Raw genomic sequence first — 19,949 nt, 5'->3', positions numbered from 1 at the left:
ATCCTTATAAATTCAATTGAAAAAAAAAAGTTCATAAAATTTGATTTTTTCATCATCCATAATAGCCATAAGGAAATAAACTCACATAAATCCATCTAAATCTCAATCTTTTAATCACAAATAAATTGGTGTCGCAATTGACCTTTATTCCACTTAGTGATTAATAGATGCAACATATATCTACATTAGTATTAATAATATACAATCATACACAATCACTTAATTTGTTTGAATATTTCTATAACATTTGTATTTTTTGTTATATATATATATATATATCTTAAAAATTCTACTCTCTATAAAAAGGAGCTTGAATAACATGCAATAACTTTGAAATGTATACGCAAATTCATCTTAACTTTATTCAATAACTTTGAAATGTATATGTGAATTCATCTTAGCTTTAGATTTATAGTTGATTATTTTATGATAACATCATCTTAAACAATATACTTATGGTTCAAATTAGCATGTTAATTGTTAGAAAAAAAATTCCCCCAACAACAAGCTAGAATCATTTAATGGCAAGTCCCCATTGGACTTGCTCTCATTTGGTATAGTTTCCACCTAAAATGTTGGAATAAATTTAATATCAATTAAATTAGAAAAATAACATTATAATTTATAAAATTTAACTATTTGTATATGTTAGAAATATTATGTCTAATTACCTATCCTAACTGGAAACATGTGCATTGAGATAAAGCACAAGAAAAAAAATTAATTACAAAATTAAATTAAATAATTAATAAAATCAATAAAATATTGAGCACAAAAAATATATTAATATTTAAAAAACATATTTTTATTTAAAAAATCACATACATATTCTTGTATCCAATATGAAATATTAATTGAAAAATAAATTTGTTGTGAAATATAAGAATATGGAAGTCTTAAACCTTGATAGAAATACAAAATATATAACAACACATTGCCATAGAAGTCTTCTCCAAAGATATATGACGTTTCAATTTATCATTAAGAAATTTATCAGTAAGAGTTGATAAAATTATACAAGCCTCTCGAATCTAAATTTTCGATCTCCTTGTTTCTCAAAAGAACATCCTCTTAAATGGGATACTTAATAAAGTACATTTATTAAGAATTGATAACATTATACAAACTTTGGAATCTAAATTTTCGTTCTCTTTGTTTCTGAAAAGAACTTCCTCTTAAATGACATAATTAATAAAGTACATTCAATTTTATCTTCTTTTTGTTACAACAAATTCCACTTTCGAAGTCTAATTTTAATATTTCTTATGAAAAATGTTTGATAAAAGCATACGATTGTTCCTTTCAAACGATGATGTCGATATAATTTTCCATTTTAAAAATTCTTATGGTTAGTAACACATTGTAATTTGTTATAAGGATATTTGTATTTGATTCAAGATTTTGAATATGTCATAGTGTTTATTTGTATGCAAGTAGGTTTTTTTCTCCTTATTTTTCTATTATTTATTTTATTCTCTTATTCTTTCTATTTTCTTTATCATTCAGATTATTTCGGTCTTGAAAAGATTTGCCAAATGTACAAAAGTAATAGCTAGTATGTTAATAGTTAAATAATTATATATTTACGCAAGTAATCATAAACAAATAATAGATTCCAATATTAATCCCATATTCATTGGGTGAAATGGTTACAAAGAGTTTATAAGTTATCCTTCACCTAACATAATTCATTTGCACAATATTATGCAATATGGGCTACAGTGTATTCTTTTAATCTCAATCATATTCTAGACTAGTATACAAAAATTTCGGATCTGAAAATATGTAATGGATAGCAATACTATGGTAGATGACACGTCAGCAAAAGCATGCCAGTGTCTAGTATATTCCATACATGATTATCTCTAATAATCCATTGGTTAGCCCACGAATAGCTGAGTAGTTTAATCTAACATGGAGAAGAACTTCACAAGTAACATGGACTAAACGAAACAATCTGAATGTGAGAAACAAAGTGGATACCTCAGTATGCATAAGACTTTTATAAGGCCTATAAAATTTAATCCATGTATGTATTGTCAATATCCAAATACTTATATAAAATTCTTGATGCAGGTACTTGAAGTGGAAGTGAATATTATGGAATTCGGAAGAATGAAGTGAGAAAATAAATGATCGGGATCCTTATACAAATAATACATATGAAAAAATTCAAAAAAAATTCATAGTTCCATATAGTTAGAGAGAAAATAAAATTTAGAATGCATAACACCACAATAAATTCCATTAAATCATTACTTATCCAGATACAATGAATTCATGAAATGTGAATACTTTTAACACCTATGTCAAAACTACCATGTCAATGTATATGTCATCATACCAAGTCATTAGTATGCATAATAAATTAAATCAGTCATTGGCCATATGGGATGACATGTAATATGACATGTCAACATGGCATGTCATATTACATGTCATCATAAATGCACTAAAAATTTGGTAAGATTCATTTCATTGTCCACCATGTTATTTCAAATCTATGGAATATTAGGTGAAAGAAAGATTTGGATTTGGATATCTAGTATCAAGGATTTGGAAATTTCAAATAATGATATATTAAGTTTGATCCAAATCCTAATATATATGATCTAAGTTATGAAAGTTTTTTTTAAGACATACTTTATCTTATCCAGATCCAAATACAAATAATATATCAACAATTCCTCTATATCTAGATTTAAGGAATTGAGAGCTCATAAAATTATATTAGCAATGTGTATACATGATCCAGATTCAAATTTCTTGCATCTGAATTTAATCAAAATCTTTAAAAACACCCATATGATCAACGCTTTGAACTCTTTGATTTGGATCTCGTTACCAAGAATTTTTCAATAATTTTTTTGGCACTTTTATTAAATAATAGGAAACAAATTAGATCAAATGATATGAAAAATAAATAAATTTCGAATGGAAATAATTGTCATCAAATTAATTGGAAACTATGCATAAACAATCAAATAAAACAAAATAAAAGATAAAAACATTTACAAACTATATCGAATCAATAATAAATTATATTGTAGAGAAAACAAAGGGAAATCTATAGGAGGGTGTGGCCATATAGAGGAGTTGTCTCGTTTAGTTCTATCGTCTCTATTAGGAAGTTCGTTACCACTAGGAGCGAGACATGTGTTGGTTGGAAACACTTGAATGGACCATAGTGGTTGTATAATACAGGAAGTGCAAGAAGTTGAATGAACCATGTACATGAAGGGACATCGTAATGAACCAAAGTACAATGGTTGGGTACCCATGAAATCTAGTGGATGGTTGTTTCTCTATCTAGATGTCATTTTAGCAATGTCTACATGATGGAGTTACAAAGTAAAAGCGTTGGTTTTGAATTGTGTGTAAGTAATTAGTATATGCTCCCCCATCTTAAGAATGTCTATTTATTTATCACATAGATATAATTTTATACACAGTGGTGATATCAATATACATTCTTTAAAAAACATAATCTAAACACAAACCAAAATCTATATTTCATAATGCTGATATAGTCTAATGTTTGTTATATGATATCTATGAATTCCCAACTAAATCTCTATTTTCCCATCTTAACAAAGAATATTTCTTTAACACAATATCTATTTCTTTGGCACAATACATATACTTTTATACAACATTTATATCACTTGCATATTTTGTAAACTAAACACAAATCAAAATCTATATTCCGTAATGCTCATATACTCCAATATTTGTTGTAGGATATCTATAAATTTCCAACCTATATTCAAATTATCCATCCTCCCTACTTGTATTTTAAAGTTAAACACCATTAATTTTTTTTTATAATATATTCATATTATTTAAAAAAAATATACATTATAACCAAGTGCAAATTTCCGGCTCGTGCAAGTCAAGAGCAATCTATACATTAATAAACAAATAAATCCTATGATTACACATTCCTAAATGCTCATATATAACATCATGGAACAAAAATCCTATGATCACACATTCCTTGTATGCTCACATATATAACACGATGGCACAGGATCTTCGGAGACTCTCATACACCATGTTCTTCTATGCCAATATCACTGCTATTTAAAAATAGAAGAATTTTCAATCTGAATATGGGATCTAAGATGTAAGAACAAGTCTTCAATATGATTATAGGATTCAACAGGATGAAATGAAACAAAACAATTCTGGAGCCCAGAAGTACCAAAATTCATATATATTTGCATCGACTCAGATTTGCATATAAAATACAGACTTAGTAAAAGATATTACTAGCATAACTTTTTGAACTTAAGTCCGTGATTCCATGCTGATGCTGTGGATCTTAGCTAGGACTCCCACAAGAGGATCATTGATATAAGTTGTGGGCTCAAGCTTGCACGAATCGGCATTGTTATGTCGATTATTCCATGATGTTGTTGTGGAGCTTAGCCAGGACTCCCACGAGAGGAGCATTGATATACGTCGTGGGCTCAAGCTTGGTGGAATCAGCCCTGCTATCCTCAAACCCGTCATAGTGATCAGGCCCTCCCACAACTGCACCTGTTAATTCATTTGGGTTTGGTGCTTCTCTGTTGAACCACAAAGTGAAACCTTTGGTACATGATATCTTTCTGGAATCCTCGTATATCGAAACTATGGAGGACCCTCTGTGGTGAGCTTGCTGTAGATATTTGTCACCAAAACCCACCATGAAAGACATACCAGCAAGATTCTTTCCCAAAATGTAATCCACCTGCAATTTACATATACAAAGTGGATTTGTTAGCTACTACTTTGCTTGCTTTTTCAAATTATGATATGAAAAAACAAAAAATCAAATTTATTTAACTCTGAATCTCTTATACTCTGAGAAAGATGGAATGGATATACAAGTGTGCTCAATTCTTCTCCTCATTAATTAAATATTTTGCAACACTTAAAAAATTATAATATGTATGTGTACTTGTTGTTTGGCAAATGCAATAAGAATGCTTGGTTCATATGTTTGATCGCCACATTACAGGTATTGCTTATATCGCGACAGTAAGTCACTGTAAACTGATGCAAGGAATGGTGTGCCAGTAGCATATTGTGTATTTGCACCATCTCTGACAAACAACAAACCTCCTGTACAAGTGAAACAGATACAAACACTGTTAATGAGCTTAATTTTGAAACTCAACAGATACAAACACTGTTGATGAGCTTAATTTTGAAACTCGGAGCATGACAGGGAGAAACTTCCATTTACCTGGTGTGATGGAATTTTTGAATTGAGGACTTTGTGGAAGAACTGAGCAGAGGAACACTTCTGCTTGGCCTCTGAAAACTTCCAGGTTGGTTTCTCCGGAGAGATATAGCTGCCAGGTTTATTAATTTTTATGAAGATGTGGTCAGTTGAGGGTCAAGTGGTCAGTCTTAAACTTTTTCTAAATTGAACATTTGGTGATTCATATGTTTATGTGAATATGGACTTACACTAGACAGGTGGATTTGAACTCCTGCACATTTGAGATCCCAATTGAACTCATACTCATTGGAAGTACAAAAATTTTGGTGGAGTATGTATTTGGTATAATATGGCAATCCAGTTGCTCTATATAGCCACACCGCTGCCCATGCAAGCTCGTCTTGTAAGTTAGTTAGTAGAGGAATAATAAGAAGACTTCAAGAAGTTACTCACTCTGTAGTTTAAATAAATAATAGTGTGAAGTAAAAAAGGAAGTAAAATTAATAATGTTAAGGAAAGATACATCATAGCCCGAGACAGAGAAATAGAAAGGGCATTCTCCATGATATGTTCCCCGGTACTGGTCAGCGAAACGAAAGAGCTGCACTAAATGACATATTCAATTACATGAGTATCATAAAACGTTGGAGAATAAAATTCATTAAATTAATTCTCAATTTTGAATCTAACACATGAACGAAAGAGCTGCACTAAATTAATATTCAATTATATGAGTATTTTAAAATGTTGGAGAAGACAATTCATTAAATTAATTTTCAATTTTGAATCTAAGACATGAATTTCATAGACATGTTAAAAATGGGCATTTTTGAAAGATTTTTGGAATATTTTGGAATCATAAAAAACATAGGCAACCTCAAATAAGTAATCTCACCGCTATTTCCCTGATCCCAAAATATTCCAAAAATGGAGACATTAAATTAAATTTAAAATAAAAGTTATAAAAAAACATTCATCCACAAACAAATATGACCTATCATAAGTTGCTAAAGTTATCTAAATTGTAAATTCTAAGAATAGAATAAAACACTGAAAAGAAATTGTTTCCTATCATATGTTTGTTTTAATTACTAAAGTTATCTGGACTGTAAATTCTAAAAATAGTATATAATAGTGAAAATAAATTAAACCATTGACCTTTTTCCTAACAGTATAGTAGGATTCTAAAATATCTCAATATCTCTCAAATCTACAATCGCTGTTCTAAACCAATAATACAGTATAAGTGATTTTAGAATACGTATAATCTTATACCAAAGTAGCTCTTTGGAGTAGGAGAATGGAATAAGGTTTGTCAATGGCTGCAAAGACGACGGAGGAAGCGGCCAATGCTGCAGCAGTCTCTGCTGCAATTTCTATCCCGTGAGTGGATGTATCTATTCTGTACAAAGTCCTTGGAGTGTCCATCCTCTCTGGGTTCTCCCAACAGTTATGGTCTGCAGTTGGATCTCCCACCTAAAAACAAAACCATAACTAAATTCATAATTGCCATTTGTTGTGATCCACAGTAAATTTTGTTGTGATCCATGAGTAAATTTAGTTGGGATGGCAATTAATTCACCTGAACCCACAGCTGGTTTTCGGTGGCGCTTGCTTTGATGAAATAATCAGTTCCCCATTTAATGGCATCCCTAACGTTCTCCAACTCTCCCGCTGCTGCAAGTTCATCTCTGTACTGAAGGGCTCCCCATGCCAGCATGGTAATGGTGAAAGCCATCGGAAACCCATACTTCACATTATCCTCAGCGTCGTAGTAACCGTCCACCAAATCCACCTACATAAATACACAGTAAAAGCCATGTTGAACATCATTGTATCTTTCCAGACTTCTTGAAGATCTGGACCAAATAATCAATTCCTAATTTATATGGACAGAGAATGTTGATAGAAATCAAGCTGTTGCAAACTCATAACTCATAATACTGGAGTAAGAATTCACATTGTAGGTGGGTTGCGGGGGATCTTTATGTTAATAATTTAATTGTATATTCTCATAATATCCAGAAATCTGATAGTGCTGAGAAATCAATTCCTGTTGGGTATTTTTACATGGAGAAAATACCAAAAACCAAGATACAGATGCAATGCTCTGTTTTACCTCCATAGGATCCTCTTGTGCACAGAGAAGCTTAAAAAAAAATTTCACTGAGGAACAGAGTATTTCACCACCATAAAAGATTTCTATTCTTTAAAAACAAAAAAACATTCACTCTGTCTCCATATGAGAATTTACACTGCTAAAAAAAATTCCCATTAACATTTACTGTTGTAAAACCTCCGTTCACATTTACTGGTGTAAAACAATTTTACATACTGCTGTAAAAACAAAACTTACACAGACTTACAAAAACTCGCTCCACCATTTTCTTTATGCACTACTGTGCAAAACCACACATGGTTTTCTCTTACACCTCTGTTTTACAAAATGCCACCCAAAAACATTACAACCTATTCATTGTAATTTCTTCGCACTGCTGTGCATACATCTCTCTCATTCTTTTTCGCTGCTGCGAACACACACCTTTTTCATTGCCTCCCATGTGCCATACATACATTCATTAAAAAAAGTCAACACACTCAAAAAACAAATATACGACCTCCCTCTTTTAAATATTACTTTACATAAAAACGACCATACTTATCTTTAAATGTGCCATTCCTTTTACATACAAAACTTACGTGCTCTATAAAAAATATTGAAACGTGCCCATAACATTATTAAAAGCATCTACCTAAAAACTACGAACAACACATAAATTCATTAAATTCTTTCATTCGGTGGTCAAACCATAAGTCTTTTACTCCACGCAATGCATTGATTTGACGTTTGTTGGTATGCAGCTTCAATCGATCAACGACGGAGAACACGGGAGTAGATCCGACGGTGGAGAAAGATATCGGAAGGCCTCATGCTACATAACTTTATCTTCTGATAAATTACGTTGGCTGATGTCAGGTGAATGACACGCGTCTGCACCAAATCGCATCGGAGCCAAGAATATGGAAACAACTTTTCCGGAAAAGCGGTGCGATATGCTTCTGGACGGTTTTGTGGTTTCGTTCGGTGGTTTTTGGGCTGCGTTGAAATTATAACTTCAACACTCCCCTTTAATTTCAACTACTGGCCATTCGGTCATACCGAGACACTTTCTTAAAAATTCAAAGCTTCTCTGATCCAGCGGCTTTGTCAAGATGTCCGCAACCTGTTCTTGAGTCCTGCAATGTTCCAAGACAATTTCTCCATTGTTCACCAATTCTCTGATGTAGTGAAACCTTGTATCAATGTGTTTCGTTCTCTTATGAAACACTGAATTCTTTGACAATGCAATAGCTGAGCTATTGTCACAAAAGGTCACTGTCGCTTTTGCCTGCTCTTGGCCTAAGCTTCTCAACATTCTTCTCATCCACACTGCTTGACATGCTGCTGCAGTAGCTGCCACATATTCATCCTCTGCTGTAGACAATTCTACAATGGACTGCTTCTTAGAAGCCCATGAAATGGCTCTTGAACCCATATGAAATACATAACCAGAAGTGCTCTTCCGATCATCTACACTTCCAGCCCAATCGCTATAAGTGTATCCAACCAAATCTGAATGTTCTGAGGCATGATATAGAATTCCAAACCTTTTGGTACCTTTGACATACCTTAAAATTCTTTTTGCTGCCTGCCAATGTGCCTCCTTTGGCCTCTCCATAAATCTGGAAATCAAACTAACAACATACATTAAATCAGGCCTAGTTGCTGTTAAATACATAAGGCTGCCTACAATGCTTTTATACAAGCTAGGATCAAAATCCTTGCTGCTGTCCTCTCTGCTGAGCTTTAATCCCATTACTGTGGGAGTGATCGCTCCCTTGCATTCTTCCATCTTAAATCTGCCCAAAACTTGATTTACATATCTTGCTTGAGATATAAAAATTCCTTTTTCATTTTGATCTACTTCTATGCCTAAGAAGTATCTCAACAAACCCATGTCAGTCATTTCAAATTCATCCTTCATGACCGATTTAAAATTCTCAATAAGATAAATATCATTTCCAGTGAAAATAACATCATCTACATACAAGACAACAATTAAAATTTTACCATCCTTTTCCTTGATGTAGACTGTGGGTTCTCCTTCACATTTGTCAAATTCATTATCCAATAGATATGAATCTATCCGGCTGTACCATGCTCTTGGCGCTTGCTTCAACCCATAAAGAGCTTTCTTCAATTTGCACACTTTGTGCTCTTCACCTTTATTCTCATATCCGAGAGGCTGTTCCACATAAACCTCTTCCATTAACACTCCATTTAGGAATGCTGATTTCACATCCATTTGGTAGACTTTCCATTTGTTTTGTGCTGCTATGGACAACACTGATCTCACGGTTTCCATTCTTGCAACCAGTGCGAAAGTCTCCTCATAATCTCTTCCATACTGCTGCTTGTACCGCTTGACAACCAGCCTTGCCTTGTGCCTTTCTATCTTGCCTTCAGAATTGCTCTTGGTCTTGTAGACCCATTTCACACCAATGACTTCTTTTCCTTTTGGTAACTCGACCAAATCCCATGTTTTGTTTCTCTCTATGGCATTCATCTCCTCATCCATAGCTTCTATCCATTTCCTATCTTTAATTGCTTCCTCGAAATGAATAGGATCATCAACATGACAATACAAGGCAAATAAGGAATTCATTCCTTCATCATAAATATCACTTAGATTTCTAAACTTCTTAACTCTTTCACTTGGTGTGCAAGTGCTTGAAGATGCACTTGAATTTCCTCCTTGTGGTGTGCTTGGAGAAGCACTCTCATTGATCCTCAATGGTGTCCCTTGCTGTCCTTGTGTTGGCGCTGCTGTTTGGGGATGCATTTCAGCCACCTCCTCTTCATCCTCATCATGAGACAAACAGTTCTTGACATTCACTGTTTTCTCTATGCTTCCATCCCAAGCTTCCTCTTCAATAAATTGAACATCTCTGCTGACAAAGAACTTCTTGGTAGATGGGATGTACAGCCTGTAGGCTTTGGATTCATCACTGTATCCAATGAAGATGCATTTCTCCCCTTTGCTGTCCAACTTCCTCCTTAGCTGATCTGGTATGTGTGCATAGGCCACACACCCAAAAACTCTCATGTGGGTGACTCCTTGCTTTCTCCCACTCCATGCTTCTTCTGGCACTTTGTTCATGACTGCTTTTGTAGGACACCTGTTCAGAATATACACTGCACAATGTACAGCTTCAGCCCAATACTCATTTGGAAAATTCTTTGCCTTCAGCATGCTCCTCGCCATATCCATGATGGTCCTATTCTTCCTTTCAGCAACTCCATTTTGATGCGGAGTGTACCTTGCTGTAAATTGCTTATCAATTCCATTTTCTCTACAAAACTTTAGGAATTCATTTGAGATATACTCACCTCCTCTATCAGTTCTCAATACTTTTATGTGCAGCCCGCTTTCGTTCTCCACAAGTGCTTTGAAATTTTGGAATTTCTCAAAGACTTCACTTTTGTTCTTGAGAAAATATATCCAAGTCTTTCTTGTAAAATCATCAATGAATGTCAAGAAATATAGGCTGCCAGCTAATGATGGAGCTTGCATTGGTCCACACAAATCTGAGTGGATAATCTCTAAGGGTGACTTTGCCCTTATGCTCTTCCCTGATGGAAAACTTTCTCTATGTTGTTTTCCCAAAATGCAGCCTTCACATAGGCTGTCCGGTTTCTCTATCAATGATAATCCCTTTACCATTCCTTTTCTACTCAATAAGTTTAGACCTCCAAAATTTAGATGCCCGAATCTCAAGTGCCATAACCAGTTCTCATCCTTTGGCACGCTTTGGAAGGCCTCTTGGGTGACTGCTGCCATTTCCCTTTTGTTCTTCAAGTCTGCCCTGATCCGGAGAGGGAACATCCTGTTCCTTGTCATCTTCACTTCAGCAATGCATCTTTTGCTGGGTGGTATGTCCTTGATGGTGCACACATCATTTTCAAAGTAAACATTGTAACCCTTTTGGATAAGCTGTCCAACACTCAATAGGTTACATCTCATTCCGGGGACATAGTAGACATCTGCTATGGTTTTCCTTTCTCCTTGTTTTGTAAATATTTTTACCTCCCCTTTTCCCATAACAGACACTTTACAATCAGTTCCTAGTGTGACCTCTGATTTCAAATTCTCGTTTAAGGCTGAAAAGAGGGCTATATTCCCTGTCATATGGTTGCTGCAACCTGAGTCTAAAACCCATATGTCCTCACTATGTGTTTCAGCCATGTTACAAGCTAATAGGACATTGTCTTGACTGCTGTTTTCTCTTGTAACATTTGCATTTTGTCTGCTGTTCTTATCATGTTGTTTCTTTCTACAATCACTAGCATAATGTCCATACTTTTTGCAATAATAGCATTGAACATTAGATTTATCATACCTTTGTCCTTGAGCCTGATACTGATCTCTTTGTTGGCTGCTGCCTTGACCTTGGTTCTGATTTGGATTGCTGCCTCTTCCTTGTGCATTTGATGGGCTGTTCCTTCCACCTCTGTTCTGGCTTCTGCCTCTTCCTCTTCGGTTTCCTCTGCCTTGACCTCTTCCTCTTCCAAAGGAAATCTGGGTCTTGAAGGCTTGCTCAAGAGATGAGTTTTCATTCCTACTTAACCTCTGCTCATGTGTTATCAGTGATGCATGTAGCTCATCAACTGAATAGTTTGAGAGATCCTTTGTCTCTTCAATGGTGGTGACTATGGCATCAAACCTTGAGGGTAAGACCCTCAATGTTTTCTCCACTATTCTTCTATCTTCAATGGTTTCTCCATGAGTTCTCATTTGTGTGATTACACCAATCACATGAGTGAAGAATGAGTCAATGTTATCTGACTCCTTCATGTTCAAGTTCTCAAAATCCTTTCTCAGCAATTGTAGTTTTGCTGTCTTCACTCTCTTCATGCCTTGATAGGCTGTCTTGAGGGTTTGCCATGCTTCATTTGATGTTTTAGCTGCTGCTATCCTTGGAAATATACTCTGGTCTACTGCTAGATGTAGCAATAAAATGGCCTTTGCATCCTTCTTCCTATTGCTCTTCAGGAGATCTCTCTCTCCCTGAGTTAATGCATTGAACTCAGTTTCATCTGCTGGTTCTTCAAAACCATCTTCAACTATTTCCCATAAATCTTGAGAGGCAAACAGGGCTCTCATAGTTATTGACCAGTAGTCATAGTTATTCCCATTAAACTGTGGGAGCTGGGTGTTAAACATAATCATGCCAGTGCTTGTGGTTGCCATTCCTTGACTGTGTATTTAAAACAAATCACTGCTTCTTCAGCAACACAAAAAAAACTTTTGAAATACCTGAATCCTTTGATGTCTGAGTCTTTTGTCTGCCTGAGAAGTTTTGCTGCAGCAACAACCTTCTCCCTTCAGCTTCTTTAACTTCTTTAAAGAGCCTGGTCCTGCTCTGATACCACTGTTGGGTATTTTTACATGGAGAAAATACCAAAAACCAAGATTCAAACACACAGATGCAATGCTCTGTTTTACCTCCACAGGATCCTCTTGTGCATAGAGAAGCTTAAAAAAAAATTTCACTGAGGAACAAAGTGTTTCACCACCATAAAAGATTTCTATTCATTAAAACAAAAAAAACATTCACTCTGTCTCCATATGAGAATTTACACTGCTAAAAAAAATTCCCATTAATATTTACTGCTGTAAAACCTCCGTTCACATTTACTGGTGTAAAACAATTTTACATACTGCTGTAAAAACAAAACTTACACAGACTTACAAAAACTCGCTCCACCATTTTCTTTATGCACTGCTGTGCAAAACCACACATGGTTTTCTCTTACACCTCTGTTTTACAAAATGCCACCCAAAAACATTGCAACCTGTTCATTGTAATTTCTTCGCACTGCTGCGCATACATCTCTCTCATTCTTTTTCGCTGCTGCGAACACACACCTTTTTCATTGCCTCCCGTGTGCCATACATACATTCATTAAAAAAAGTCAACACACTCAAAAAACAAATATACGAACTCCCTCTTTTAAATATTACTTTACATAAAAACGACCATACCTATCTTTAAATGTGCCATTCCTTTTACATACAAAGCTTACGTGCTCTATAAAAAATATTGAAACGTGCCCATAACATTATTAAAAGCATCTAATTAAAAACTACGAACAGCACATAAATTCATTAAATTCTTTCATTCGGCGGTCAAACCATAAGTCTTTTACTCCACGCAATGCATTGATTTGACGTTTGTTGGTATGCAGCTTCAATCGATCAACGACGGAGAACACGGGAGTAGATCCGACGGTGGAGAAAGATATCGGAAGGCCTCATGCTACAGAACTTTATCTTCCGATAAATTACGTTGGCTGATGTCAGGTGAATGACATGCGTCTGCACCAAATCGCATTGGAGCCAAGAATACGGAAACAACTTTTCCGGAAAAGCGGTGCGATATGCTTCTGGGCGGTTTTGTGGTTTCGTTCGGTGGTTTTTGGGCTGCGTTGAAATTATAACTTCAACACTCCCCTTTAATTTCAACTGCTGGCCATTCGGTCATACCGAGACACTTTCTTAAAAATTCAAAGCTTCTCTGATCCAGCGGCTTTGTCAAGATGTCCGCAACCTGTTCTTGAGTCCTGCAATGTTCCAAGACAATTTCTCCATTGTTCACCAATTCTCTGATGTAGTGAAACCTTGTATCAATGTGTTTCGTTCTCTTATGAAACACTGAATTCTTTGACAATGCAATAGCTGAGCTATTGTCACAAAAGATCACTGTCGCTTTTGCCTGCTCTTGGCCTAAGCTTCTCAACATTCTTCTCATCCACACTGCTTGACATGCTGCTGCTGTAGCTGCCACATATTCAGCCTCTGCTGTAGACAATGCTACAATGGACTGCTTCTTAGAAGCCCATGAAATGGCTCCTGAACCCATATGAAATACATAACCGGAAGTGCTCTTCCGATCATCTACACTTCCAGCCCAATCGCTATCAGTGTATCCAACCAAATCTGAATGTTCTGAGGCATGATATAGAATTCCAAACCTTTTGGTACCTTTGACATACCTTAAAATTCTTTTTGCTGCCTGCCAATGTGCCTCCTTTGGCCTCTCCATAAATCTGGAAATCAAACTAACAGCATACATTAAATCAGGCCTAGTTGCTGTTAAATACATAAGGCTGCCTACAATGCTTTTATACAAGCTAGGATCAAAATCCTTGCTGCTGTCCTCTCTGCTGAGCTTTAATCCCATTACTGTGGGAGTGATCGCTCCCTTGCATTCTCCCATCTTAAATCTGCCCAAAACTTGATTTACATATCTTGCTTGAGATATAAAAATTACTTTTTCATTTTGATCTACTTCTATGCCTAAGAAGTATCTCAACAAACCCATGTCAGTCATTTCAAATTCATCCTTCATGACTGATTTAAAATTCTCAATAAGATAAATATCATTTCCAGTGAAAATAACATCATCTACATACAAGACAACAATTAAAATTTTACCATCCTTTTCCTTGATGTAGACTGTGGGTTCTCCTTCACATTTGTCAAATTCATTATCCAATAGATATGAATCTATCCGGCTGTACCATGCTCTTGGCGCTTGCTTCAGCCCATAAAGAGCTTTCTTCAATTTGCACACTTTGTGCTCTTCACCTTTCTTCTCATATCCGAGAGGCTGTTCCACATAAACCTCTTCCATTAACACTCCATTTAGGAATGCTGATTTCACATCCATTTGGTAGACTTTCCATTTGTTTTGTGCTGCTATGGACAACACTGCTCTCACGGTTTCCATTCTTGCAACCGGTGCGAAAGTCTCCTCATAATCTCTTCCATACTGCTGCTTGTACCCTTGACAACCAGCCTTGCCTTGTGCCTTTCTATCTTGCCTTCAGCATTGCTCTTGGTCTTGTAGACCCATTTCACACCAATGACTTCTTTGCCTTTTGGTAACTCGACCAAATCCCATGTTTTGTTTCTCTCTATGGCATTCATCTCCTCATCCATAGCTTCTATCCATTTCCTATCTTTAATTGCTTCCTCGAAATGAATAGGATCATCAACATGACAATACAAGGCAAATAAGGAATTCATTCCTTCATTATAAATATCACTTAGATTTCTAAACTTCTTACCTCTTTCACTTGGTGTGCAAGTGCTTGAAGATGCACTTGAATTTCCTCCTTGTGGTGTGCTTGGAGAAGCACTCTCATTGATCCTCAATGGTGTCCCTTGCTGTCCTTGTGTTGGCGCTGCTGTTTGGGGATGCATTTCAGCCACCTCTTCTTCATCCTCATCATGAGACAAACAGTTCTTGACATTCACTGTTTTCTCTATGCTTCCATCCCAAGCTTCCTCTTCAATAAATTGAACATCTCTGCTGACAAAGAACTTCTTGGTAGATGGGATGTACAGCCTGTAGGCTTTGGATTCATCACTGTATCCAATGAAGATGCATTTCTCCCCTTTGCTGTCCAACTTCCTCCTTAGCTGATCTGGTATGTGTGCATAGGCCACACACCCAAAAACTCTCATGTGGGTGACTCCTTGCTTTCTCCCACTCCATGCTTCTTCTGGAACTTTGTTCATGACTGCTTTTGTAGGACACCTGTTGAGAATATACACTGCAAAATGTACAGCTTCAGCCCAATACTCATTTGGCAAATTCTTTGCCTTCAGCATGCTCCTCGCCATATCCATGATGGTCCTATTCTTCCTTTCAGCAACTCCATTTTGCTGCGGAGTCTACCTTGCTGTAAATTGCTTATGAATTCCATTTTCTCTACAAAACTTTAGGAATTCATTTGAGATATACTCACCTCCTCTATCAGTTCTCAATACTTTTATGTGCAGCCCGCTTTGGTTCTCCACAAGTGCTTTGAAATTTTGGAATTTCTCAAAGACTTCACTTTTGTTCTTGAGAAAATATATCCAAGTCTTTCTTGTAAAATCATCAATGAATGTCAAGAAATATAGGCTGCCAGCTAATGATGGAGCTTGCATTGGTCCACACAAATCTGAGTGGATAATCTCTAAGGGTGACTTTGCCCTTATGCTCTTCCCTGATGGAAAACTTTCTCTATGTTGTTTTCCCAAAATGCAACCTTCACATAGGCTGTCTAGTTTCTCTATCAATGGTAATCCCTTTACCATTCCTTTTCTGCTCAATAAGTTTAGACCTCCAAAATTTAGATGCCCGAATCTCAAGTGCCATAACCAGTTCTCATCCTTTGGCACGCTTTGGAAGGCCTCTTGGGTGACTGCTGCCATTTCCCTTTTGTTCTTCAAGTCTGCCCTGATCCGGAGAGGGAACATCCTGTTCCTTGTCATCTTCACTTTAGCAATGCATCTTTTGCTGGGTGGTATGTCCTTGATGGTGCACACATCATTTCCAAAGTAAACATTGTAACCCTTTTGGATAAGCTGTCCAACACTCAATAGGTTACATCTCATTCCGGGGACATAGTAGACATCTGCTATGGTTTTCCTTTCTCCTTGTTTTGTAAATATTTTTACCTCCCCTTTTCCCATAACAGACACTTTACAATCAGTTCCTAGTGTGACCTCTGATTTCAAATTCTTATTTAAGGCTGAAAAGAGGGCTATATTCCCTGTCATATGGTTGCTGCAACCTGAGTCTAAAAACCATATGTCCTCACTATGTGTTTCAGCCATGTTACAAGCTAACAGGACATTGTCTTGACTGCTGTTTTCTCTTGTAACATTTGCATTTTGTCTGATGTTCTTATCATGTTGTTTCTTTCTACAATCACTAGCATAATGTCCATACTTTTTGCAATAATAGCATTGAACATTAGATTTATCATACCTTTGTCCTTGAGCCTGATACTGATCTCTTTGTTGGCTGCTGCCTTGACCTTGGTTCTGATTTGGATTGCTGCCTCTTCCTTGTGCATTTGATGGGCTGTTCCTTCCACCTCTGTTCTGGCTTCTGCCTCTTCCTCTTCGGTTTCCTCTGCCTTGACCTCTTCCTCTTCCAAAGGACATCTGGGTCTTGAAGGCTTGCTCAAGAGATGAGTTTTCATTCCTACTCAACCTCTGCTCATGTGTTATCAGTGATGCATGTAGCTCATCAACTGAATAGTTTGAGAGATCCTTTGTCTCTTCAATGGTGGTGACTATGGCATCAAACCTTGAGGGTAAGACCCTCAATATTTTCTCCACTATTCTTCTATCTTCAATGGTTTCTCCATGAGTTCTCATTTGTGTGATTACACCAATCACATGAGTGAAGAATGAGTCAATGTTATCTGACTCCTTCATGTTCAAGTTCTCAAAATCCTTTCTCAGCAATTGTAGTTTTGCTGTCTTCACTCTCTCCATGCCTTGATAGGCTGTCTTGAGGGTTTGCCATGCTTCATTTGATGTTTTAGCTGCTGCTATCCTTGGAAATATACTCTGGTCTACTGCTAGATGCAACAATAAAATGGCCTTTGCATCCTTCTTCCTATTTCTCTTTAGGAGATCTCTCTCTCCCTGAGTTAATTTATTGAACTCAGTTTCATCTGCTGGTTCTTCAAAACCATCTTCAACTATTTCCCATAAATCTTGAGAGGCAAACAGGGCTCTCATAGTTATTGACCAGTAGTCATAGTTCTTCCCATTAAACTGTGGGAGCTGGGTGTTAAACATACTCATGCCAGTACTTGTGCTGGCCATTCCTTGACTGTGTATTTAAAACAAATCACTGCTTCTTCAGCAACACAAAAAAAACTTTTGAAATACCTGAATCCTTTGATGTCTGAGTCTTCTGTCTGCCTGAGAAGTTTTGCTGCAGCAACAACCTTCTCCCTTCAGCTTCTTTAACATCTTTAAAGAGCCTGGTCCTGCTCTGATACCACTCTTGGGTATTTTTACATGGAGAAAATACCAAAAACCAAGATTCAAACACACAGATGCAATGCTCTGTTTTACCTCCACAGGATCCTCTTGTGCACAAAGAAGCTTAAAAAAAAATTTCACTGAGGAACAGAGTATTTCACCACCATAAAATATTTCTATTCATTAAAACAAAAAAAACATTCACTCTGTCTCCATATGAGAATTTACACTGCTAAAAAAAATTCCCATTAACATTTACTGCTGTAAAACCTCCGTTCACATTTACTGGTGTAAAACAATTTTACATACTGCTGTAAAAACAAAACTTACACAGACTTACAAAAACTCCTCCACCATTTTCTTTATGCAGCAAAACCACACATGGTTTTCTCTTACACCTCTATTTTACAAAATGCCACCCAAAAACATTACAACCTGTTCATTGTAATTTCTTCGCACTGCTGTGCATACATCTCTCTCATTCTTTTTCGCTGCTGCGAATACACACCAGCTTATCCTGTTGCTACTGCTGGACAGTTTTCCTGAACGTTGAGCCTCCAGAAACAGAATAGATTTATGAAGAGCATCTTTGTAGTCAAACTCACCCAACACAAACTGATGATGAGCAGACAGCACAGTAGCAAGAATTATACACACAAACCTTTCCACGGTAACCCTGTAACCCATTTCTGCTGCAATTGATCAGTAAATGGGTACAAAAATAAATATCTGCAAAAGTTGATGCGTATATATATTTGTAGTCTCACGCAACCAACGTGTAATGAAGAATCGAAACATAAAGGGGATTCGGTCTCTTTGTTTGCATGCATGTTTGATGTGGGTATTGTAGAGGTTTTGCAGGACAAAGAAGTCTTGCATGCAGGTTTGATGCGGTGCTTATTTTGAAGGGTAGAGAAGTCTTGTGGGTGTCAGTTGGACATGAAACGACGGAAATTCCAGGAAAATATTAACTGAATGGTAAGTCAGTGTATAAGGTTGCCTCATCACCATTTCCTCACAGTACTATTAACGAGTAAATGTTAAAGTTTCAAGAAACACAAGGAAGATAACCAAGTTAGTTTTTCTACACAGACTAGAATATTTATTGAATATTTAATTTTTCCACACAAACAGAATATAAACTAACTACCGTTGCCTATTAGATCGGCACTGTGAGCGTTTCTATTAATATACGAAATATTAACTATTTCAAAACCCGTAAAATTAATGTTAAAGTTTCAAGAAACACAAGGAAGATAAGCAAGTTAGTTTTTCTACACAGACTAGAATATTTATTGAATATTTAATTTTTCCACACAAACGGAATATAAACTAACTACCATTGCCTATTAGATCGGCACTGTGAGCGTTTCTATTAATATACGAAATATTAACTATTTCAAAACCCGTAAAATTAAAGAACAAATTTAAATGTATGTAATTAAAGTTATAATTTCGTAAATTAAAAAGATAACAAATTTAATTTTAAAATTTTAATGGATTTATTTTTAAAATTTAGAGTTCTAATATACATTCTATCAGTCTTATAAAGTTATAGAGAAGAGGTCTAAAGTTTAATTTCAAAACCGGAAGCTTTTATTTACATTCTACTAGTTTTTGCAAATGTGACAGAAAATGCAGATACCATGTAATATCTCATTCCATATTTTTATAATGTTTTTTTTACAAATTTTTATTTAGTAAATTTTATAATTAAATTATTTTTAGGTTTGTATTTTAAGTAAAGTAATAAGTTGGAAAATATTTAACAAATACGGGTGGGACTGCTGCAAATGGATTCCAAACACCAAAACTCTTAAAACTCTTGGCATATTCATATAATTGTAAAAACAAGA

General features: G+C 35.8%; 1 protein-coding gene across 1 annotated transcript; it reads right to left on the bottom strand.

The window, feature by feature from the left end:
- Positions 1 to 4,402: 4,402 nt before the first annotated feature.
- Positions 4,403 to 18,780, bottom strand: LOC149254951 (endoglucanase 16-like). Its single transcript, XM_089454887.1, has 5 exons — positions 18,529 to 18,780; positions 6,795 to 7,007; positions 6,488 to 6,688; positions 5,736 to 5,813; positions 4,403 to 4,735 (listed from the first exon to the last, which is right to left on the bottom strand). The coding sequence occupies exons 1-5, from the start codon at positions 18,778 to 18,780 to the stop codon at positions 4,403 to 4,405; spliced, it is 1,077 nt and encodes a 358-aa protein (XP_089311013.1).
- Between the last annotated feature and the right edge of the window lie 1,169 nt (positions 18,781 to 19,949).

The sequence above is a fragment of the Pinus tabuliformis genome, chromosome 7 (assembly GCF_031772625.1).
Source record: "Pinus tabuliformis cultivar Carrire ecotype Pingquan chromosome 7, CPIR1, whole genome shotgun sequence".
Classification (NCBI taxonomy): Eukaryota; Viridiplantae; Streptophyta; class Pinopsida; order Pinales; family Pinaceae; genus Pinus; species Pinus tabuliformis.
The sequence above is the reverse complement of the archived record's forward strand: the minus strand, read 5'-3'. Positions and strand labels throughout refer to the sequence as shown.